General features: G+C 50.1%; 1 protein-coding gene and 1 long non-coding RNA gene across 4 annotated transcripts; one reads left to right on the top strand and one right to left on the bottom strand.

Moving 5' to 3' along the window:
* Positions 1–1,872: 1,872 nt before the first annotated feature.
* DUSP1 (dual specificity phosphatase 1) lies at positions 1,873–4,865 on the bottom strand. The gene is made up of 4 exons (XM_036241119.1): positions 4,245–4,865; positions 3,894–4,039; positions 3,331–3,550; positions 1,873–2,907 (listed from the first exon to the last, which is right to left on the bottom strand). The coding sequence occupies exons 1-4, from the start codon at positions 4,612–4,614 to the stop codon at positions 2,537–2,539; spliced, it is 1,107 nt and encodes a 368-aa protein (XP_036097012.1). The 5' UTR covers positions 4,615–4,865; the 3' UTR covers positions 1,873–2,536.
* Positions 4,866–10,473: 5,608 nt separating this feature from the next.
* LOC118616556 lies at positions 10,474–21,704 on the top strand. Of its 3 annotated transcripts, none has more exons than XR_004956563.1 (4): positions 10,474–10,550; positions 11,755–11,822; positions 18,641–18,834; positions 21,571–21,704. It is a non-coding gene; the product is annotated as an uncharacterized LOC118616556 (long non-coding RNA). The 3 variants fall into 3 exon arrangements; XR_004956561.1 differs by having other exon boundaries at positions 21,567–21,704; XR_004956562.1 differs by lacking the exon at positions 18,641–18,834 and having other exon boundaries at positions 21,567–21,704.
* Positions 21,705–23,306: the final 1,602 nt, after the last annotated feature.

The following is a 23,306-nucleotide window of genomic DNA, read 5'->3' as shown; positions in this document are numbered from 1 at the left end:
TCTCTGCAATGTCCTTTACTTGCTAGATGACCTTGAACTAGAATGAAAGGGCTGTCCCTCACTTCTCTGAGCCTCAGCTTCCTCCTCCGTCCATGCTGTTGAAGGTTGAATGGAAAGGTGCACGGAGCACTAGCTCCAAACTGACAGCTGTTATCGCCACGTTATCAGTATCGAATGACTGAGTTGTCTCTATCTCAATCTCCCATCAACAATCAAACATGTTAATAATTTAAGCATCTTTCTTTTCATGGAGGTATTTTTCCCCCCTAAGAAAAGCAGTTTCAGGCTAAAAGTGACATTTTCTGGAGGGGCTGAAGACTGGGAATCAGATCCTAGAAGAAGGGGGTTGTCGGCGGCACTCCTGCGGTGGTGGGAGGTGGAGTGGCTTCTGCTGGGAGAAGTGAGTGAATTGTTTTCACTGGAGGCTCCCTTCGGCAGTCGCTGTATTTTTCCACTGCATGGATCACAGTGGAGATTAATTTTGGTTCAGCCAGCGCCTGCCAAGCAGAAAGTGGTGGCCCAAGCCCACGGGGAAGTCAGCCATGGCATCTGCCACAGACTCGAAGCCATGGGTACATTTCCACGAAGGGAGATATTGGCAATAGTAAATTTCTAGAGTTTGATAAAATCACTGGGTAAGGTTTGTTTTGAAAGGCATGAACACTTGAAATCAGAAGCCCAGCCCAGGAAATGAGCTTTCCAGCCTACGGTAAGTTCTTAGAACTTGGAACACAGGGATCTTTCAGGCCCTGGGAATCAGGTGGCAGATGGTGAATAATGGGGAAAGGTCAAGGCAGGGCTGGACCAGAACCACTACTCAGGGTGCTCCTGGAGGAGTCCAGTAGGATCTTTTCTTTCCTGCTTCCTACAACACTTTGTCCAGAAACACGGGGGCAGGAGCTAACAGGTCAGTAATCCAGGAAATTCACTATTTAATTTAACATTATAGACTGGATTATGGGTTAGTGGTCGATTACACCTTCTCTGTTTTGGTCTGTTTGGCAAGAGAGAGTAAAACTGTAATGCTGCCCTGGAGCGAGTCAGATTTAATAGCCTAGCTTCTTCAACAAAATTATGAAATCAGAGCAGCAAGTGACCTGGAGGCAGCCACCAAACATGTGTGGACGTAGGCACAGACTCCAGTGTGGATGTGCTCCAAAACATTAAAAATGGTCAGGTTGGGGGTGGGGATATCAGGCCATTTGTTTATGTTGTATTTGCTTATAGTGCTTGAGTTTTTAACTATTATTTTCACAAAAATAAAGATCTTTTCAAAGGCAAAAAGAAAGCATGTGAGAGGCAAGTGCAAAGCACATAGAACTAGAAAACAACAGATGTAGGCCCAATCCCCCCACTGCCGCCACTTAGCTGTGCTGGGTCTCAGCATCTCTGCGAAAGATCTGGCTGAGTTGTTTCTGGGGCAGGGAGCACACACTGCCTTGCATGTGGTAGGAACACATTTATGTCGAGTGTTTTTGGAAAACTATCACCCTTGTTACTAGCACAGCTCCCAGAGAGAAGGGAGGCTTTGTCTATCTTCCTGGGGGAGACGGTAAATGTGAAAGGCAACTTAAGCAAATGGCCATCTCTTTCTAGCTTTGGCTCTGTGAACACAGGCCCTGAGTGACATGGTAGGGGATACAGAGGGACACTTGGATCCAATCAGTAACAGTTCAGCTACAGCACCTGGTTTTTCATGGTAGATCACACTTCTCTACCTACCTTACAACTCAGACATTTCATGAGGGCTGAGGCTACGAAGGAGCCTGGCATCAGATCCCAACACACTCTGAAGGCCCTTGCCCAGATTCTCCCCAAAATCACTAGTGGGACAGGGGTCGGGGGGCTGCCCAAGAAAGCAAGCATTCAGAGTTCAATAGAAATGCCATAATTTATTCTGTTGTATAAAAAAGTCATCCTTATATAACAAAATTGTCTTCTCAGAAGAAGAAATATATTATTTCAGGTCATAAATAATCAGCAAACATACAACTGTTGGCAACTAAAAAAAACAACACTGTGCTCTCCATCAGTGCTGAAATAAACCTGCCTGGGCTGTATTTACAGGGCACTACAGTACTCAAACACAAAAATTGAGGTATTTGGTTCTTCTAGGGAGTCGACACTGACCTTTGTGAAGGCAGACCACCCACACAAAAATAAATAAGGTATATTCTCATATGTATATGTGTCGTCAGGAATGGTAATACTGGTACGTATGTCAAGCATGAAGTTTCTACAAAAAAACAGGGGCAAGCGAAAAGAAATCGGGGCTCACACATTGAGTCCTTTCTCTTCTGCCCCTTTTTGTCAGGGGGACTTGATGTACCCACTATACATTGGTCCCGAATGTGCTGAGTTCAGCAAACGCTCTGATGCTCAGTCACTGTGACTGCTTAGGAACCCAGTGGAACTCGGGTGAAATTAATAAATAAATAAGGACCAGCCCTCACGAGCCCCCTCCCTGGAGTTACTGCACGTTTCCTCTCAAGGAGCCTGAGTCCGGTGGGTTGTGAAGATCACCTCCCGTGGCCTTTCAGCAGCTGGGAGAGGTCGTAATGGGGCTCTGAAGGTAGCTCAATGCACTGTTCGTGGAGTGGACAGGGATGGAGACGGGGAAGTTGAAGACAGTGGTGGTGGAGGTGCCCCGGTCCAGCACAGACATGGCGGGGCTCCCGGCCTCTGCTGAGCAGTGCGGGGCCAGGACCTGGGATTCAAACTGCAACAGCTGGCCCATGAAGCTGAAGTTGGGGGAGATGATGCTTCTCCTCTGCTTCACAAACTCAAAGGCCTCGTCCAGCTTGACTCGGTTAGTCCGCATGAGGTATGCGAGGCAGATGGTGGCCGAGCGGGAAATGCCTGCCTGGCAGTGGACAAACACCCTTCCTCCGGCATTCTTGATGGAGTCTGGAAAACAAAGGGCGGCTGGTTACTCGAGAGCTCGGGAGAACAACCCCGCGCACAGCATGTCTAAGAAACGTCATGTGTGTCCTGTGCAGAGATGGTCAACATCAACTCCTGCCATCCCAAAGACACTGTTCCTGGAGGCAGCGTGGCCACTGTGCAAAGAACAGGATTTAAACCCAGACTGGCCAACCACTAGGCAAATGGATGCTGGGCAAATCAATTCAACTTTCTGAGCCTGTTTGCTATTTTGTAAAGTGGGACCATCAAATCCATAGTTTGCAGGGATGTTACCCACACCAGACTGATATTTAATGTCTGGAGGAAGGTTTAGAAAAATGTCATTCAGGTCCTTGCCACAGTGTTTGGGCTCAGTGGCTAAGATGGGGGAGTGAGGCAGAAGTCTCGGGTATCCATTCCATTTACCTATGAAGTCGATTGCCTCGTTGAACCAGGAGCTGATGTCTGCCTTGTGGTTGTCCTCCACGGGGATGCTCTTGTACTGGTAGTGACCCTCAAAATGGTTGGGACAATTGGCTGAGACGTTGATCAAGGCAGTGATGCCCAAGGCATCCAGCATGTCCTTTCGGGAAGCATGATAGGCACTGCCCAGGTACAGAAAGGGCAAGATCTCCACCGGGCCACCCTGAAATCCAAACATATTCAACACTTGTCAAACTTTGCTCAAAGTCGATGCTGGTGCCCACACCCACAAAAACTCTCTGCTGGAAAAGTCAGTTTCAGATACTGGGTAAACTTTCTCAGCACTGTTGTTGGAGTATAAATAAATAGGAGACTAAACCCATTTGCCTGGGCAAGGCCAGTGGTCATTTCTGTGGTGCCAGCAGTTAGACCACTTAACCATGGGATACATATGCCCATGTCCCCTCCATCATAAATAACGCTGCAGGTATACTCTCACTAGCACCGCTCTCCCAGGCCTCTGTCAGCCATTCCCTTCTTCCCTCTTGGCACTGCCCCCTACTAACCTGATCGTAGAGTGGGGTGCTGCAGGAACTGCACCCTGATTCGGCGCTGTCAGGGACGTTAGTACTCAGGGGAAGGCTGAGCCCCATGGGGGTCGACTGTTTGCTGCACAGCTCCGGGCAGGAAGCTGAGAAAGCTTCATATCCTCCTGGGAATACAAAGAGACATTTTTTCCATTAGTACCGCTGAGAGAGGGTACCTCCATACAACTCCGCCACCCACCAGGGCTGTGCGTCTACTCCGGAATCTTTGTTCTGGCGCCAAACAAAGCCCACGCCAAGCCCCGGGCAGGCCTCGAGCGCCCCCGCGCCCCAGGTGGGGCCCTGAGGGTCCGCGCGTCCCGGGGGGCGTACCTTGGAGGAAGAAGACTTGCGCGGCGGCGCGCGCCTCGCGGCTCAGCGCGCCCGCGGCCAGGGCCACGGTGCTGTCGCGCTTGGCGGCGTCCAGAGCGGCGCTGCGCTCGTCCAGCAGCACCACGGCGTGGTAGGCACCGGCCAGCAGGCGGCCGCGCAGCTCGGCGTTGGGCACGATGTGCTCCAGGCCCATGGCGCCCTTGGCGCGGCGCCGCACGATGGTGCTGAAGCGCACGTTGACCGAGCCGGCGATGTGGCCGGCGTTGAACGCGAAGAAGGAGCGGCAGTCCAGCAGCAGGCACTGCGCGGCGCGCTCCCGCAGCAGCGCCCGCAGGCCCCCGGCGTCCAGCGAGCCCACCTCCATGACCATGGCCAGCCCCAGCGCCCCCAGCGTGCAAGTCTTCCTGTGCTTTGTCCTCAGAACCAAGGGCAGGGAGGCGGCGGCTTTCGAGGAGAAGCCCGGCCCTGGTGACTTTCTTTGCGCGGAACCCAAACTGCCCTTGGTCTGAGCGAGGGGCAGTGGTGCGGATTTTCTTGATTCTCCTCTTCCTTGCAGCCCCTCTGCCCTGATCGCACCTCCTGCCCCGGCGTCCGCAGCTAACTGAACCCGGGGGAGTGCGTTTATATATTGCTCCTCTGGGGGAGGAGCTAAGTGAGCGCGGAGGGGGAGGGGGTTTTGTTTATTTGAATGGTGGTCACGTGACCGGGTGGTGACGTCACCGCCCTGCCCTGCTTGGCGCCCGCCGAGCCAGAAGCGAAGACGTCATTGGCCTCGGAGCAAGATCCGCTGGCTGCGCGCTGGCTCAGTCCCCAGTCCCCCGCCCCGTCGTCCGGCCTGCGCCTGGCTTGTCCCCGGGGATCTGGCCCGCTCAGCTCAGGGCCCAGCGGGGAGGAGAGGGTTAGGGCGAGCTTCCAGCCAAAGGCTGGCAGGGATGCAAGCGGCTGGGGGAGGGGGCAGGGGCGTGCCACCAGCCTCCGCCTCCCCTCCCCCCGTGTACCCTCTTCCAGCGCCCCCAGCCGTTTCCCCTCCTGGCGCCCCCGCCACGGTCCGGAGCGGAAAGGGGCTTCTTGCGCTTTTCGTACGCGTGTGCCCCTTTCATTTCCTCGTCCCCAGCTGGGGGCAGAGTCCCCAGGGGAAGGGGTTTGCTTGCCCATCGTTACACTGATAGGGGGACATTTGTCCGTAGGAAGGTACCTACCTAGAACGGCCGAGGTGAGGGGCTGGAGGAGGAGTTCAGGGAAATGTTTTCCTGTTTCCAGACGTTCCTGTTACTTAGCAAAATGTACATTTAATACGTTCAGTGCCTTCCGAGCAGACCCTTGGTGGAAAAAACGTTCTTAATGGTATGGTCCCTGGAAGGCTTTGAGCGGAGGGTTTCAGGGGTCTGAAATCTCAGTGGGGGTGTGTCGCAAGGCGCTCCCCTAGATTGAGGGGTTCGGCAGTTTCGGGGAGGTGATAGCGCCCTCCGGGGGCCACCAGGCACGTTTCTGGTCACGTTTGCTTAAGACAAATGGAGACGCCCCATCTCTATTCCCTATGTATATACTGATTGGGAGCCTACTGTGCTCTGGGTTTGGAGCCGACCCGACACCCTCGCCCTGGTTCTCGTCATCTGTAGGGGCTGAATTCGAAATTCGGTCCTAAGGCGCTTAAGGAGGAGTTCCAGAACCTGGGCAAACGTTTGGGAAGACCCCATTGGGTCACCCGTTCCCTGAGCTCCACTGACAGCCCCGGGGGCAGGGGAGCCCGGCTGGAGGCACCAACGACGTGGTAGGTACACAAACATAAACATTGCGCCACCGGCTCGGGGTGCAGAGTCAGGAACATTCTGCGGTTTCCTCCCCTGCCCTGTGGGGCAAGGGGTGGGGGGTGGGGTGATTTCACTGCCACCCTATGTCCCTATGTCGTTGATCTGTTATCACCAGGGGCCACTTCTGCATTTCCCTCGCTTAGCTTGTGTTCACACATGCTCAAACGTTCTGCCTGAGTTCTAGAAAAGTTCAGGGCTGAGTGCTGCCTTTTTTTTTTTTTTTTTAAGGGCGTTTTCTGCTTTCAGATGAACATTGGCTGAGGGCAGCAAGAGGTCCTCAGAAAATGGCAACACCCACCCTGTATCTTAAAAAAAAGAAAAAAAGGAAAAAATTTGTTTTGTTTATACTACTTATTCGGCTGAGGCACTGAACATACTTTTTGCATTGAATCATAACATGTTACAGCTGCTGACTTTCACAGCATACCAATTTGACTGTCCCATTTTTTTTTCTTTTACCAAGAGTATTCATTATACCTTCCTCTATCTACATTTTAAAAAAAGAAAACTTTTGAAAAGTAAAAAAAAAAAAAATTGGTCAGCGCCGCGGGTATTTCCTCTTCATCCCTTTCTGGAAAGAACATGGCTTGACCCCCCTGTGGTCATTCTGCTGCTGCGGGATCCTAGGCCAATCAAATCTCTTTCCCAGCAGAGCCTCTGAGCACACATCTGTACAACGGGCTTACAACCGCCTGCTTTGTGGATGGTTTGAAGCCCAGTTGGGAGATGGTGGGTGTAAGGAACCCAGGCCGCACCGCACCCCTTCTTGTGATTCACTAAATCTCTTCCCAGCAGAGCAGTTTTTTGTATCCATACCTCTGTGTGTTTTGGGGTCTGGCACCAGAACCTGGGGAGAAGGTCACCACAAGGCACCAGGAGTGATAGGGACAGGGGCTCAGCTCAGGAAAAGGTCCCTCCTTGAGACCGATGAAAACACAGTGGCTTGGGTCAGAGGATCTGGTGGCACTGGGGACTGAGGCCCCCAGGCCAGGCAGTGGAGATGCTGCTGCTTGTGGAGGTGGAGCCACACAGAGGCCCCGATAACCTGGTGTGCAGACTGTAGGAGGAGAGAGGGGCTGAAATAGTGGGCCTGGCGGGCAGAGGGCCACCAAGGAGGGTGAGAGACAACACTGCCTTTCTGGCCTGGACTCTTCGATTTTTTAAAAAAATTTATTTATTTATGTTTACTCCTCACCCAAGGACACTCTTCCATTGATTTTTTTTTCAGATTGAGCGGGAGGGAGGGAGAGAGAGAGGGAGCGAGAGAAAGAGAAACATCGATGTGAGAGAGACACATCGATTGGTTGCTTCCAATCAGGGCCCAGGATTGAACCACAACTGAGGTGCGTGCCCCCGCCCAGAATCGAACCCACGACCGTTTGGGCCACAGGTTGATGCTCTAACCACTGAGCCAAACCAGCAAGAGCTGGACTTCGATTTTAGATGTGTGTAGGAATAAACTGAGGCAGTGCGGAGTAATAGGAAGGGTTGAACTCAGAAGGCCTGGCCTGGACTCTCTACCCTTAATGTGTGGCCTTGAGGGAGTCACCTCCCCTCAGTGAGTCTCCACTCCCTCGTTCCGGTGATGGAGGTAATGACACACCCCTCTAGGGGCTGTGGGAAGACTCAGCACAGCTGGGGTTGGCATTGCTAGACGGTCACCTTTGGACCTGTCCTGGGATCCCAGGAAGAGAGAGGGGGTCACTCTCACAGATGACAGGAAGTGGCCTCAGCTCACTGTCTGCTCTGTCACCTTGGGCAGAAGGCTTTACAATTCTGAGCCTTGGTTTCCCCATTTGTAAACTGGGATAATGATCCATGTAGGACTAAATAAGATAATATGTGACAAAGGGCCCGGGGTGGGGTACCCTCAGGTGAGGGAGCTGGCTCCTACAGCCGTGTTCTTTCAGAACCCACAGCTCTATTGCTGGCCCCCTGTGCTGTATGATGGCTCCTCCTTCTGCTCAGTACCCTCCATGACTCCCCTTTTCCCACCAAATCCACAGCCCACTACCACTAGGCCTCAGCCAGACAGCCAGACAGCCCCCAACTCCTGTCATTGACTCTCCTGTCTTCTAGGCAGCCTCCCATCCCCCCACCTTTGCTCACACTGCTACCCGCACCCCCCAGGATGCTGGCCTCCGGCTTGGTCATGATCTTTCCTCGTCCTCCAAGACCCCAGCCAAAGGGGTCATCACCCTGAAGCCTCTCCTGGTTTCTCCAGCTTCTCCGGCCCCTGGGCCCGGAGGACTTTGTCTGCACATTCCTATGGTATCAAAGGCCCTTAGATCCTATCTGCCCCACTCTGAGTTGCTTGAGGGCAGGGCTGTGGTCCTCACTCTTTGACCACCCCCCCCCCCCTACTTTGGGTGCAGCTATGGCTGCACAATTTGTGGCATGGTGGAATAACTTTTTCAAAGTGCACAGTTGAAAGGTATCAGAAGAGTCCTGGCCGGTTTGGCTCAGCGGTTGGAGCATCGGCCTGCGGACCAGAGTCCCGGGTTCGGTTCCCACTATGAGGAAGGAAGGAAGGAAAGAAGGAAGGGAGGGAGGGAGGGAGGGAGGGAGGAAAGTATCAGAAGAGAAGGGGACAGAATTGGCCACTTATGCCTCTTCCCCCGAATTACATACAGGTGTCATCTCATGAACTAATCATGATAGGATTATGGGCTAATCCCTGGAGGTGGTCCTTACCCCCATTTCACAGGCAAGGAAACGGGCTCAAGGAGGGCATCGGCAGATGCAGGGCCAGACCCTGGGCCCGTCTGACAGAGGTGGAGTGGACCCAGCCATCCTGCTGAAGGAACCTCAGCCTGTGGAGGCATCTTGCACCCCAGGCGGTGTTGGCCAAAGTCTCTGACCCCAGCTTGTCTGGAGGTCTGCTCTGGGCAGAATGGTCCCTGGTACCAGCCTCGGAAGGAGCCCGAGCTTCCTGGGACCCCCAGCTCAGGCCTGGTGTCCCTGCTGCCTTGGAGGTCGCTCAGTGCTGGGGATTCGGGAGAGCCACAGGCAGGGAGACTCAACAGCCACTTGGCCCATCCTGTGGGGCTGGCAAGGGGTGACTTCACCCTCCACACCCAGGCTTAGGACAGAAGTAGTGCCATTGCGCAGTCCTTCCGAACAGGTCCCCCGGGAGGGCCTGCAGAGCTGCATCATTCTGGCACTTCTCGTTTGGTTGTAAGATACGAAGAAGCAGGAAAATTCCAGGGCAAGCGGAATAGGGCAACTGAGGGCAGTTTGCAGCCACCTAGTGAATCCTATGTTCCCTTAAACAAGGACACTTAAGAGTAAATGGTTCGGCCCAGGCCAGTTTGGCTCAGCGGTTAGAGCGTCGGCCTGCAGTCCGGAGAGACCCGGGTTCGGTTCCCGCTAAGGGCACGTACTACGGTTGCAGTTTGTCCCCGGCCCTGGTTGGTCGTGCGGGTGGCAGCCACTCGATGTGTCCCTTCACGTCGATGTTTCTCTCTCTCTCTCCTTCTTCTCTCTCCCTCCCACTCTATCTGTACAAAAAATGGAAAAATATCCTCGGGTGAGGATAAAAAAAAAAAGAGTAAATGGTTCGTAGCCCGGCCAGTGTGGCTCAGTGGCTGAGCGTCGACCCATGCACCAAGAGGTCATTGGTTCGATTCCCGGTCAGGGCTCATGCCCAGGTTGTGGACCCAATCCCCAGTGGGGGGCATGCAGGAGGCGGTCAGTCGATGCTTCTATCTCTCTCTCCCTCTCCCTTCCTCTCTCTCTAAAATCAATAAAGAAGAAAAAAAAGAGCTCTGGCCGGTTTGGCTCAGAGTTGGAGCGTTGGCCTGCGGGCTAGAGAGTCCCGGGTTTGGTTCCTGCTAGGGCACATACCAAGAAGAAAAAAAGAAGCAAAAAAGAGTAAATGGCTTGCAGCAGTTCTCCCCAACCAGAGGGTAAATAGCTTAAATCACCCTACTCAAGGCGACAGATAACCGATTCCAATTAAGTGCCATTTGCCAACCACACCCAAGGACAGACAAATTAAGAGAATAAATCTCATTCTGGTACATCAGCATAAAGCTGATGAATAGTCTGTTGGCCGTCTCCTAAGACCTCCCCTAAACACCCAGCCTGTAAAACCTCTGAAAGTCCAGGTCCGGGGTGCCCCCTCCATCCCAGGAGCACGCCTGCACCTCCCCAATTCCCCTTTTTCCCCCACAGGCAGCATTTCCCGGACTCTGAGGAACCCCGCGAGGTGCGGCTTGCAACCAGGAGCACCAGGCAGCAGCAGTTTGTCCCAGACGAACCCCCTGAACCTGTCCCCAAGGCCCTCTTTTCTCTGACTCCTTAATGAGCCAAAGCAGCCCAGCCTGGGCTCATTTCCCAGCCCTTCCTTGTTTCACTGTCCCCAGCTTTAACTAACAGCTTCTGAAATTCACCTGGAATTCACGTGTTGTGAATCTTTTCCTGCAGGAAGTCAAGAACCCACACACTACCCCGACCAGCAGACCTGCCTGCCAAGGGCCAGGTCCCCTTTCTGGTAACAACTTGAGACAAGGGCCCAGAGAGGGTAGGCAGCTATCCAAAGTCACACAGTGTTCAGAACATTCTAATTCTAGTCAGTGTTGTGTGAGCTGTATGTTCAAACCCTTACGCGTTTATCTTTGGAGGGTGGGGTTACTTTCATTTTCTTCCTTATAACTGTATGATTTGAATTTTTCTTTGGAAATGGAAAAGGTGTGTAATCAGGAACAGAAGTTCAAAATATTAATAGGCAACCGTATTTAGGCTAAACCACATTTATATTTAGGGTAACTAAGTTACAGTGTTGGACTGCCGGGGTTGGAATCCTACCTGCTGTATGTCCTTGGGCAAGTCACTCTGCCCCTCAGACACTCCGTTTCCTCACGTGTAAAGTGAGGATAATAATAACACCCATCTTCTAGAGCTGGTATGAAGATCTTATGAGATAGGGGTCAGAAAAGCAGCCCACGAGCCAAAGCTAGCCGCTCCCTACTTCACACAGCCCACAAGCTAAGAATGGCTGAGACAGTGATTTTCTTATTTGTTGATTTTAGAGAGAAAGAGGGCGAAAGAGAAAGAGAGAGAGAGAAACATCGGTTTGTTGATTCACTTATTTATGCATCCATTGGTTGATTCTTGTATGTGCCCTGACCAGGGATCAAACCCGAAACCTTGGCATTTCTGGACAGATACTCCAACCAGCTGAGCTACCCAGCCAGAGCAGAATATGCTATTTTATTTTATTTTATTTATTTTATTTTATTTTTTGTTTTCCTCACCCAAGGACATTTTTTCATTTTTTGTTCAGATAGAGTGGGAGGGAGAGAGAGAGAAACATCGACATGAAAGGGACACATCGAGTGGTTGTCACCCGCACGACCTAACCAGGGATGGGGACAAACTGCAATTGAGGTACATGCCCTTAGCGGGAACCAGACCTGGGTCTCTCTAGACCACAGGCTGACGCTCTAACCACTGAGCCAAACAGGCCAGGGCTATGCTTCTATATTTTAAATGGTTGGGGGGAAAAATCAAAAGAAGAATATTTTGTGACGTGGAAGTTATATGAAATTCAAATTTCTGTGTCCGTAAATAAAGTTTTATTGGAACCCAACCACACCCATTTGTTTGCCCTGGCTACTTTTTCATTACAATGGGGGCTGAGTTGTGACACTATCTGGTTCCCAAAGCCTAAAATATTTACCTCTGTCCCCTTACAGGAAAATTTGGCCCATGCTTGATATGAGGTCATGGATGAAAAACACTTTCCAACAATGCCTGGCACAGGGTAAGTGTTTGGTAAACTGTTCTTTTTAATATATGGATATTTATGAAGATGTGTTCCCCTAGGATGTGTTTAAAAGCAGTAATTGCTTTCATAATATATTTCGTTGGGCCTAAGGCATGTTAAAAAACAGAATTCAGTGGAGTAAATTTGAAGATCTAATTAGCTTTGTTAAGGGATTCATGAATCGGCAGCACCCCATCTGGCAGCTACGAGGGTGCTCTGAGGGGCTGTATGAAGTGGAAGGTTTTAATAGGCAGAAATGGGGTGGGACTAAGACGTTTAAAAAGTGGATGATTTCAAGTCAGGAGACGTCCCCTTAGGGGAAGACTGGGGTCTTAGGGGGCAGCTGCCTCTCTGGTGTTGGTCAGGAAATTCCAGGCTGGTTGGTTTAAAATTCCACTCTTGGGAGAGACTAAAGCTGCAACTAGGTTAGTTATTAAGTTTGGTTTGGTGACATGACTTAGCAAAAGTGACTCCATTTTAGCTGCTTTTTTTTTCAACAGACACATTTTTTTTTCATTTTCTAACATTCCTCAAAGTGGAATATCATAGTGAACTGACAGTGTTTTGCTTTCTTAATGGTGCATACGTTGATGAGGGGCCTTGGGGCTGCTGACAGCTTCAGTCCAGTAGAACACAGTAACGTCAAAAGTTGAAGATGGGAGACCTCCGGTCAGGATGGTGGTGTAGGTAAACGCGGTATCGTGTCCTCCCACAACCACATCAAAGTTACAAGTAAACTATAGAACAACCATCATTCAGAACCACCTGACTCGGAGCTGAATGGCAGTCCTACAACTACGGAATTAAAGCAGCAGCCACATGGAGACTGGTAGGAGGGCGGAGGGGACGGGCTGGTCCCACATCCACGTGTGGCGGATAAAAATCAGGAGGACACCTCGGCTGGGAAGGTCCTCCCTGAGGACTGAGGGGTCCCTGTCCCACACCAGGCGCCCCGCTCAGGGTTCCAGGGCCAGGAAGAGAATCCCCATCACTTCTGGCTGGAAAACCAGCAGGAACTGAGGCTCAGGGAGGCTGATGCGGCTGGAGCCCCAGGCAGCTCCGTAAAGGGCCCGGACGTGGACTTATCAGACTCGCTCCCTCTGAGCTCAGAGGGGAGGCAGCTCGAGGGGCACCAGAGACATACAGGGAAGAACTGAGCAGTTTGGCACCGGAGGGAGGGCTGGAGAGGGGGCTTTCTCCGGGACAGACATGCTGTCAGAGGCCTTTGTTCCTTTGGTGAGCCCTTCCCTGGGGCGGCAGACAGTCTCCATATCTGGGACTCCAGCAACCTGGCTCACACTGGTAGCCCCGCCCTGCTGACTCCCTGAGGCCCCGCCCCACCCAACTTTCAGGCCCACCCAAGCTGTTGCCACTTGCTTAACCATAGGATTGGCCTGTCTTGGATCCTGCTTCAGGTTTTCCTAAATTCTTTCAAACAAGCAGCATCTGGTCTCAGCTAGCCCCATGCCTTTCGTTAAGTAATACACAGAAACAAACCTAGGGAGGCAGCCAAAATGAGGAGACAAAGAAACAGGTCCCAAAGGAAAGAACAGAACAAAACTCCAGGAAAAGAACTAAGCGAAATGGAGATAAGCAACCTAACAGATGCAGAGTTCAAAACACTGCTTATAAGGATGCTCGATGAACTTAGTGAGAACCTCAGTGAACTTAGTGAGGGCCTCAAGAGCATAAGAAAGGACCAGTCAGAAATGAAGGATGCACAGTCAGAAATGAAGGAGGCACTAACTGAAATAAAGAATAATTTACACAGATTCAATAGTAGAGTTAGGTAAAGCCAAGAAGCAAACCATTGATTTGGAATATAAGGAAGCAAAACACACCCAATCAGAACAGCAAAAAGAAAAAAGAATCTAAAAAAAAGGAGGATAGTGTAAGGAGCCTCTGGGACAACTTCAAGCGTGCCAACATTTGCACCTTGGGGGTGCCAGAAGGAGAAGAGAGAGAACAAGAAATCAAAAATGTGTTTGAAACAATAATGGCAGAAAACTTCCCTAACTTGGTGAAGGAAACAGACATACAAGTCCAGGAAGCACAGAGAGTCCCAAACAAGATGAACCCCAAGAGGCCCACACCAAGACACATCATCATCAAAATGCAAAAGGTTCAAGACAAAGAGAGAATCTTAAAAGCAGCAAGAGAAAATCAGTTAGTTACTTACAAGAGGGTTCCCATAAGACTGTCAGCTGATTTCTCAAAAGAAACTTTTTAGGCCAGAAGGGAGTGGCAAGAAATATTCAGAGTGATGAAAAGCAAGAACCTACAACCAAGATTATTCTATCCTGCAAAGCTGTCATTTAGAATCGATGGCCATAAAAAGAGTTTCCCAGACAAGGAAAAGCTAAAGGAGTTCATCACCACCAAACCGTTATTATATGAAATGTTGAAGGGTCTTCTTGAAGAAAAAGATAAAAAATATGAACAAACAAAATGGCAATGAATACATATCTATCGACAATTGAATCTACAAACAAAATGAACAGGCAGAACAGAAACATTCTCATAGATATAGAGAACATTTTGTTGGTTGCCAGATGGGAGGGGGGTTGGGGGAATGGGTGAAAAAGGTGAAGGGATTAAGAAGTACAAATTATCCCTGGCCGGTCTGGCTCAGCGGTTAGAGCGTCGGCAGTCCAGAGAGACCCGGGTTCGGTTCCCGCTAAGGGCACGTACCTCGGTTGCAGTTTGTCCCCGGCCCTGGTTGGGTCATGCGGGTGTCAACCACTTGATGTGTCCCTTTCACGTCAATGTTTCTTTCTCTCTCTGTTCCTCTCTCTCCCACTCTGCCTGAACAAAAAATGGAAAAATGTCCTCGGGTGAGGGAAAAAAACCCAACAAAATACCTTTGAGAGACAGGCCTCTGTTACCAACCACTTTCCGGCAGGAGCCTTGCTTTCCACCCTATAAAATGGGACACTAATAACCCCAAGAGACCAGCTCGGATTTGCTGCGGGACTACATGAAGCCCAAGCAGCCTGTAGGAATGGTCCTGTACCTGACCATTGCTGTCTGTCTCACTAGCCTGGAAATGAGGACTTGGTTTCTTGCTTCTCTTGGTCCCCAGCACAAATCTCAAAGCAGGTTTGTTGGCCCAACGCTGATGAGCCCAGAAGAGGGACAAGGAACTAGCAGGGCGTCCGTGACTCAGGCCTGTCCCCGAACCAAGGACACAGCCCCACCCCGGCTGCCTGTGGAACTGACAGCTTTCTGTTGTTAGTTAAATTTTTTTTTAGAGAAAATTGAAACATAATTTTATTTTCCTAATTAGAGAACACTAATCAATGTTGGAAGGAGCAAAGGAGGTCATAGTCTTTCTAGTCAAACTCTTCCCTGAAGGAAGGAGGGGGAGGTGTTATTGGGGTGTTATGAGAATTGTGGTGGAAGACTCCGAAATTGTGTGTCCCAATTTTGCTTTTGTGGGTAAGTTATTGGGGGGCATCTCTTACTAATAATTGAGCACGTGCTATGAGCTTGGCACTTTGCCAGGTGCTTTATGGTCAGTTCCTCTGGTGTGACTGTGATACTAACCCTGTGAGGTAGGTATGTTAACACCTCCGTGTGAAACGATGAGGTGAACTGAGGCCCAGAGAAGTTAACTAACTTGTCCAAAGGCAAGTAAGCGGCTCAGCTGGGTACCTGGTGCCCCTCCCTCTGTTTTCTAAGTCCTTTGTCCTTATCTCCCCACCGCACACCGTGGGTGTGGCATGAGGTTGGCGCGCTGCACCATGTCACTGTTTCTGGGGATGGTGACTTTTAGGGGGCTGCATCTGCGTTCAGAGGAAAAGGGAAAAGGAAATATGCCCTAGACCCAGGCTTTCTGCGTGGTGCTCCCTGACTCACTGAGCCACACTGAACAGATGATTCATTCACTGGCCATGACCTCAAAGGGTTTGGCCACCCGCTGAGAGTGAAGTCACACCTCCAGCTTTCTAATGCATTCATTGGTTCACTCCTCCAACCTCAGGCCAGAAACAGGCCTGGTTGGGCTTGCTGGGTGTGTGTTTGGGGCAGGGGGGTGTCAGGGGCAAGAAGGCACACAAATGCCTCTACATGTCCCAAAGTCATGGCTGGCTGCTCACTTCTGGGCCAAGAGACCCTCCGAAAGCTCTGTAGTCATTACTAAGGCTGTTGTAACTGAGTCCCACAAGCCGAGTGGCTCAGAACTACAGAAGTGTGCTGTGCTCTGGAGGCCGGAAGTCGGACGGCAAGGTGTTGGCAAGGCTGGCTCCTTCTGAGGGCTGGGAGGGAGAATCTGACCCGGGCCCTCCCCCTCGATGCTGGTGGTTTGCCGGTAGCCTGTGGTGGTCCTCGGCTTGTAGAGGTGTCACCCCAGTCTCTGCCTCCATCTTCATATGGTGTCCTCCCTGTTTACCTAGGTCCAAATTTCCTCTTTACATAAGGACACCAGTCATATTGGATTAGGTCCCACCCTAATGATCTCATTTTAACTTGATTACCTGTTTCCAAATCAGGTCACATGCTGAGGTTCTGGTGGTTAAGACTTAAGCATATCTTTGTGGGGGGACAAAATTCAACCCTTGACAGGGCCCATAGTCCAAAGATATTCCCTGATAAAAAGTAATGTGTTCAATGCCACAAAGATGTCCGTTTGGCCTGGGTAAATACATCCATTTAACAGGATCCTCATGAATATACTGTTGTTGTTTTTCTGGAGTTAAACAAGTTGATTCTGAGGTTGATATGATATAATAAACTATCAAGAATAGTCAGGCCCGGCCGGTGTGGCTCAGTGGTTGAGCATCGGCCCATGCACCAAGAGGTCACCAGTTCAATTCCCAGTCAGGGCACACACCCAGGTTGTGGGCCTGATCCCCAGTGGGAGCATGCAGGAGGCGGCCAATCAATGTTCTCTCTCATCAATGTTTCTATCTCTCTCTAAAATCAATAAAGAAAAAAAATTTTTTAAAGAATAGTCAGGAAAATTTTTTAAAAGGGCAGTGAGGTGGGGCAAGCCCTGCCAGGTAATAAGACATGCCGTGAAGCCTGGCAGTTGAAAGTGTGGTAGTTGGAAACATGGACAACCAAAGACCAACAGGGCAGAGTAGAAAGTCCAGAAATGTGCCCCAGTACATGTGGCAATTTGGTGTATAATGAAGGTGGCATCTCAAATCACTGGGACATGAGGGACTTGATCTTGGGCCCTGGCTGGGAAGCTAAGTTGGTTGGAGCATCAACCCCATACTCCAGGGTTGTGGGTTTGATCCCTGGTCAGGTCAGCCAATGAATGCATAAAGGAATGGAATAACAAATTGATTCCTCTCTCTCTCTCTCTCTCTCTCTCTCTCTCTCTCTCTCTCTCCCTCCCTCCCTCCCTCCCTCCCTCCCCCCCTTCCTGTCTCTCTCTCTCAAATCAATACATTTAAGATAAATTTTTAAATTAAAAAAAAAAAATGATCTTAGAACAATTGGACAGCCATTTGGAAAAAAAAACACAAAGATCAGAAGTGGACCCACACTGCACTCCAAACACCTAAATAAATACCAAAGGGGCCAGAGATCTAGATTTTTTTTTTTTTTAATTTTTTTTTTTATTCTTTTTGTACAGATAGAGTGGGAGGAAGAGAGAGAGAGAGAAACATCGACGTGAAAGGGACACATCGAGTGGCTGCCACCCTCACGACCAACCAGGGCCGGGGACAAACTGCAACCGAAGTACGGGCCCTTAGCGGGAACCGAACCCGGGTCTCTCCGGACCGCAGGCCGACGCTCTAACCACTGAGCCAAACCGGCCAGGGTGAGATCTAGATTTTTTAAATGAACTGTGTACAACATGTAGAAGAAAATGTGCAGGGATGCCTTTATTACCCAGGAGGGAGAAAAACCTTTCATGTAGGACTAAAAATGCAGAAACAATGAAAGAAAAGCTTGATAAATTCAACTGCATAAAAATTAAAGCTAAATTGGAAAAAACTGCATGGCAAAAAAAGCTCCATAAGCAAAGTTACAAAAATAAATAAACAAATAAAGGCCAAATGAGAGAAAATATTTGTAATTTAAAGACAAAGGGTAATTTCACCAGTATTTAAGGAGTTCTTAAAAATTGAAATGACCCTGGCTGGTTTGGATCAGCGGTTAGAGCGTCAGCCTGCGGTCCCGAGAGACCCGGGTTCGGTTCCCGCTAAGGCCGTGTACCTCAGTTGCAGTTTGTCTCTGGCCCTGGTTGGATTGTGCGGGTGGCAGCCACTCAATGTGTCCCTTTCACATCGATGTTTCTCTCTCTTTTCTTCTCTCTCCCTCCCACTCTATCTGAACAACAACAACAACAAAAAAGGAAAAATGTCCTCGGGTGAGAATAAAAAAATAAAAAAATTGAAATGAAAATAAAAACAACAAAAAAATGTTTTTAAAACAGACAAAAGCCACGGGCCAATAGTTTACAGAAGAGCATCAGAAGGTCCGTGAACATGGACAGACGTGCTCATTTGTAATCATAGTCAGAGAAAAGAACAGTTTAGCTATGTCCTATTGGCAAAAATCCAAAATTTGACAGCAGTTTGAATATGGACTGGATGTTAGATGATGTATCGGACGTGTTAGTTTTGGTGGTCACTTAAGAGCTTGTCTTGTCCTTATGAGATGCACACGGCAGAACTGAGGCACGAAAACTCGTGATGTTAGCACCCTGCTCTAAATGTTCAGAAGGAAACACACACACACATTAATAAATTAAATGTGGCAAAACGTTAACAAGTATTGAGTCCTTGTGGGGCATGTAAAGGTGTCCAGGGATGGTAGTCTTCTTTCAAACTTTCTGTATGCCTGAAATTTTTCCTAAGGGAATGTGGTTCGGTGACATGGCCTCAAGGTGAACTCTGGGTGAAAGGGACACTGTCAGCAAAAACAGCTGGCTCAGCTGACATGGTGATGTGAACACGATCCAGTGCTTACTGTTGGTGCCAGACACTGTTTCAACAGCCAGTCCGTTCATCTTTATACTGTCCCCACAAGAAGGTCCCCGTCTATGCACAAGGTAAGCGAGGCCCCAGTGATCTGCCACATCCACAGAGATGTACACTCTCCTGGCCCTGCTGATTGGTTTTTTGGTTTTTTTTTTATCCTCACCTGAGGACATTTTTTGATATTTTGTTCAGATAGAGTGGGAGGGAGAGAGAGAGAGAGAGAAACATCAACGTGAAAGGGACACATCGAGTGGTTGCCACCCGCACGACCCAACCAGGGCCGGGGACAAACTGCAACCGAGGTACGTGCCCTTAGCAGGAACCGAACCCGGGTCTCTCTGGACCGCAGGCTGACGCTCTAACCACTGAGCCAAACCGGCCAGGGCTCTGCTGATTGATTTTAATCTCACATGTGAATCCTGGGAATCCTGCATAGTCTAGAGAAACAGCCTTCCATTGGACTAAGTTATTCCATTTAATGAACCATCCAAAGGATTAACAGGGATCTTTCTGATACATCGTATAAGCACTAGCCATTTTTAAGGGTTAACATGCTGCCCTCTGATTTACACCCAGTGATTTCAGACACAACTTAAGAATAGAGAAGGAGAAGATCACAACGGAGCCATTGTGCATTCGATGTAATGATACACTAGCACCCGGCGATGGAATGCTGTGGTCTTTATTTATTTTAAAAGGTTAATTTATTTTCCAGTATAGTTAACATACAATATTATATTACTTTCAGGTGTACAACAGAGTGATTAGACATTTATACACTTTATGAAGTGACCACCCTGATAAGTCTAGTACCCATATAACACCATACATAGTTATTACAATATTATCAATTGTATTCATGGTCAATTGATTTTTTTCCATTTATCTTCAGATAGAATAAAGGGAAGGAGGGAGGGAGAGAGAGAGAGAGAGAGAGAGAGAGAGAGAGAGAAACATCAATGTGAGAGAAACACATCAACTGGTTGCCTCCCACACGACTTGACCAGGGCCAGGGACAAACCTCAACCCAGGTATGTGCCCTTGGCCAGAATTGAACCTGAGACTCTTTGGTTCACAGGCCGCCACTCTAACCTCTGAGCCAAACCAGCAAGGGCTGGTCAATTGATTTTTAGCAAAAGTGCCAAGACAGTTCATGAAAGGAAAGGATAATCTGTTTAACAAATAGTGCTGGGACAGTTGGCTACCCATCTTCAAGCAAAACGAAGACTTGAGACCCTTAACCTCACACCATATATACAAGTTAACTCAAAATGGATCATTGATTTCAATGTAAGAGCTAAAACAATAACACTTTTAGAAGAAATCATAGGAAAAATATCTTCAAAACCTTGGGTTAGGCCAAAATTTCAGAGCATGGTTTATAATAGGAAAAAAAAATGAAATTCATCAAGATTCAAAAACTTTTATGCTTAAGAGCTATCATTAAGACAAAAAAAAACAACAGATTTGGACAAGATATTCACAAAACCAAATTGCATCCATGACTTCTATTCAGTATTTACAGAGAACTTCTACAACTCAATAATAAGACAATCAAAAAAATGATATGGCCCTGGCAAGTTTAGCTCAGTGGTTAGAGTATAGGCCCAAGGGCCGAAGGGTTGTGGGTTTGATTCCCAGTCAGGGACATGTGCAGGAGGCAACCAATCATGTTTCCCTCTCTCCCTCTTTATCTCTCTCCCCCCCTCTCTCCGTCCCTCCCTCCCTTCCACTCTTATCTAAAATCAATGGGAAAATATCCTCGGGTGAAGATGAACAAAACAAACAAAATGATATGAACAGATATTTCTCCAGAGAAGACACGCCAATAGATACTACGCACGTGAGCAGATTGCTCAACATCGTTAGTCACGACAGAAATGGAAACGTGAAGTGTGATTTATAGCCCACTTGCTGGAATGACTATGATCTGAAAGCCAGATAGTACCGATGTTGGCTAAGACGTGGAGACACAGAGCCTTGTGCGCTGCAGGCGGGAATGTGAAATGGGGCAACATCTTTGGAAAATAGTTCGATGGTTCCTCAAAAACTTAAACAGAAACTTACCCATGTGACTCAGCCCGTCCGCTTGGAGGTACCTACCCTAAGAGAAACAAAAACATATGTCAACTCAAAGATTTGTGAGTCAGCGTTCTTAGCAGCATTATTCATATTCGCTAAAAAACAAAACAAAAAACTGGAAACAACCTAGATGCCCACCAGCTGGGGTTGGGAGAGCCCGTGAACCCTCAGCCCAGGGCTGGGGTCCGAGTCTCCCACGCGATGCTGCCTATTCAGGCTCCTTTATGTGGCAGATATTTATTGACATACGTCACTGGCCACAGCAGCCAGGACACTGGTGACACAGGTGAACAAGAGATACTCCTCCAGACCACACACACACACACACACACACACCCATACACACACACCCATACACACACCATTCGGAAGCTACCAACCTGTCAAATCACCAAATTCCAGAATGGGGGTAAGCGTTTGTAAACATTTTTTCTGTAGAAATGAACACAGGAGGAGCAGGTGGCCTTATCTGCGCGAGGATCAACTGGAAAGGCTTCTCACAGGGCACACCATCATGGGGTCCCCGGAAGCGGCATCTGCCAGCCCCTCATTGACAGCTTTGTCTGACTAACAGGAGGGGGGCACCTCCGGTCCACCCAAGTCCAGACCCTGGCAAAGCCACCTTCCCAAAGAGAAAGAGAGCGAATCTGACGTTCTGATAAAGTAAGAGAATATTTGTCTGACTTCAAAAAGAACACTTTAATTTTTTCCATTTTCCCAGACAGAAAGTAGCACTGTCAGCTGTCAAAGCCCTGACCTCTGGCAACAGGAGCTCCACACCTTGGACCACGGGGCGGCCGCTCTCATGGCTGGAACAGAACCTTCAGAGTCCTGACACCTGGGGCCCCTCCCCAGAGCTTCTGATGTAAGTCACCTTGGGTGGGGCCTGGACATGGGGACTTCCAGAATCTTCCCAAGGGTTCAATGTCCAGCCAGGGCGGAAAACAACCCTCCAAAGAGATTATCTGTGACGTCCAGTATATGTTGTTGAGGGGGAAAAAGCAAATTGAGGGGTCTGCACCCCGCCGGGCACACAGTAGGTGCTCACTTGGTGTTCGTCGCAAGATGGATGGTCTGGAGCGGCTGCCTCGCCTTTCTCTGAAGCTGCGAGTGGGCCCGAAGTCAGCCCCACGGGACGGAGCGGAGGGCACTTCTCTTCGCCATGTACCGTTTCTCCAGCGTGGCCCCTGTCGCTCCAAGCACGCGGCATGTTAAAAATTCATAACGAAGAAAAGGACCTGCCAGCTGCTGAAGAAGCCGCAGGTTGAGCTTCTTTCGCTTCCTTTTCTTTACCTATTCAAGAGGCAGAAACGCCCCAAAATAGCCCGCGGGACGGAAAGGTCCAGGTGGGGGCTGAGCCAGTGAGGCAAAGCCCTAGGTGGGTCAGCTGCTTCGCTCGGCCCCCCAAACTCCCTTCAAAAGTCCCTGGGCCCCTCCTAGGCCGGCAGCCTGGACCCCCCATGGGCTGGGGTCACTGAGAAGCAGGGACTGGGGTGGAGATCGGGGGGGGGGTCCTGGGTTCCCCAGCCAGCTGCCGCTCAGGAGTCCAGAGCTCCAATGGGTCACAGTCCTGGGGTGAGTCATCCTAGTGACCTCACTCTGACACAGCCAACTGGCCCTGCCTCCGGGTGTTTCAGAGAAAATTCCAGGCATCGGGGTTCAGAGCCCTCTTATCTCACGTAACCACCACACAATGCTCTGTGAGGCTGTAACAGGATCCCCCCCCCCCCTTGCCTGCTGAAGACACTGAGGCCGGGCTCAGGGCCTCTGGTGCTGGTCCTAAGCCACACAGGGCCCTGAAGTGCAGGGTCCCACAGCACCCTGTGGTCTGCAAAGCGGGCTGTGGTCAGGGCCTCTGCGTGGTGGTCTCCCTGCTGGGCCCAGAGCAGGGGCCTGATCATGTCGAGGACTTAAATGAGACCCCGGGAAACCTAAAGCCCAGGAGAGCACGGAGAAACCCCCACCCAGCCCAAGGAAGGCCGAGGGCCCAGCACCTGTTTCCTGCCTACAGAACAGAAGCTGACGTCGCTGGGACACCTGTTCATCCTGGGTGCTCAGAGAGTTGGAGCTTCACCTGCCCCCAGGTGGCATTACTGTTGTCCCCCCGTGTACAGACCAGACAACCAGAGCTCAGGGCCATTTGGGCCCAGGACCAGGGTTCCCGCAAAAGAAGACAGAGCCAGGCTGGCACTGAAGAGCCCTGGCCCCAAAGTGCAGCACTGCAGTGCTCTCGAAGGCCTGAGTGGTGAAGGGGACAGGGGGCTTTCTTCCCGGCCCCGGCCCTGCCCGTGGCCACCTCACTCTAGGCTTTGGCCTCAGGCATCTACCTAGAAGGCCAGAGGGCCAGGCCTGGGAAGGGTCTGGGTGGAGGCAGGTCACAGCCTCACAGCCGGCCTCCACACGCGTGGGCCGAGCCAGGCTGGGCTGCAGGCTGGAGCGGCCTTGAGAGCCGGCGTCTGGG

This window comes from Molossus molossus, unplaced genomic scaffold, assembly GCF_014108415.1.
Source record: "Molossus molossus isolate mMolMol1 unplaced genomic scaffold, mMolMol1.p scaffold_m16_p_4, whole genome shotgun sequence".
NCBI classification, from domain to species: Eukaryota; Metazoa; Chordata; class Mammalia; order Chiroptera; family Molossidae; genus Molossus; species Molossus molossus.
Note: the sequence above shows the minus strand (reverse complement) of the source record. Positions and strands in the feature narration are given on the sequence as shown.

Coding starts and splice junctions, on each gene's coding strand:
- DUSP1 (XM_036241119.1), bottom strand. CDS start 4,614: ATGGTCATGGAGGTGGGCTCGCTGGACGCCGGGGGCCTGCGGGCGCTG. Junction 4,040..4,244: donor GCAAGTCTTCTTCCTCCAAG/GTACGCCCCCCG, acceptor TTGTATTCCCAG/GAGGATATGAAGCTTTCTCA. Junction 2,908..3,330: donor CGAGGCAATCGACTTCATAG/GTAAATGGAATG, acceptor TTTGTTTTCCAG/ACTCCATCAAGAATGCCGGA.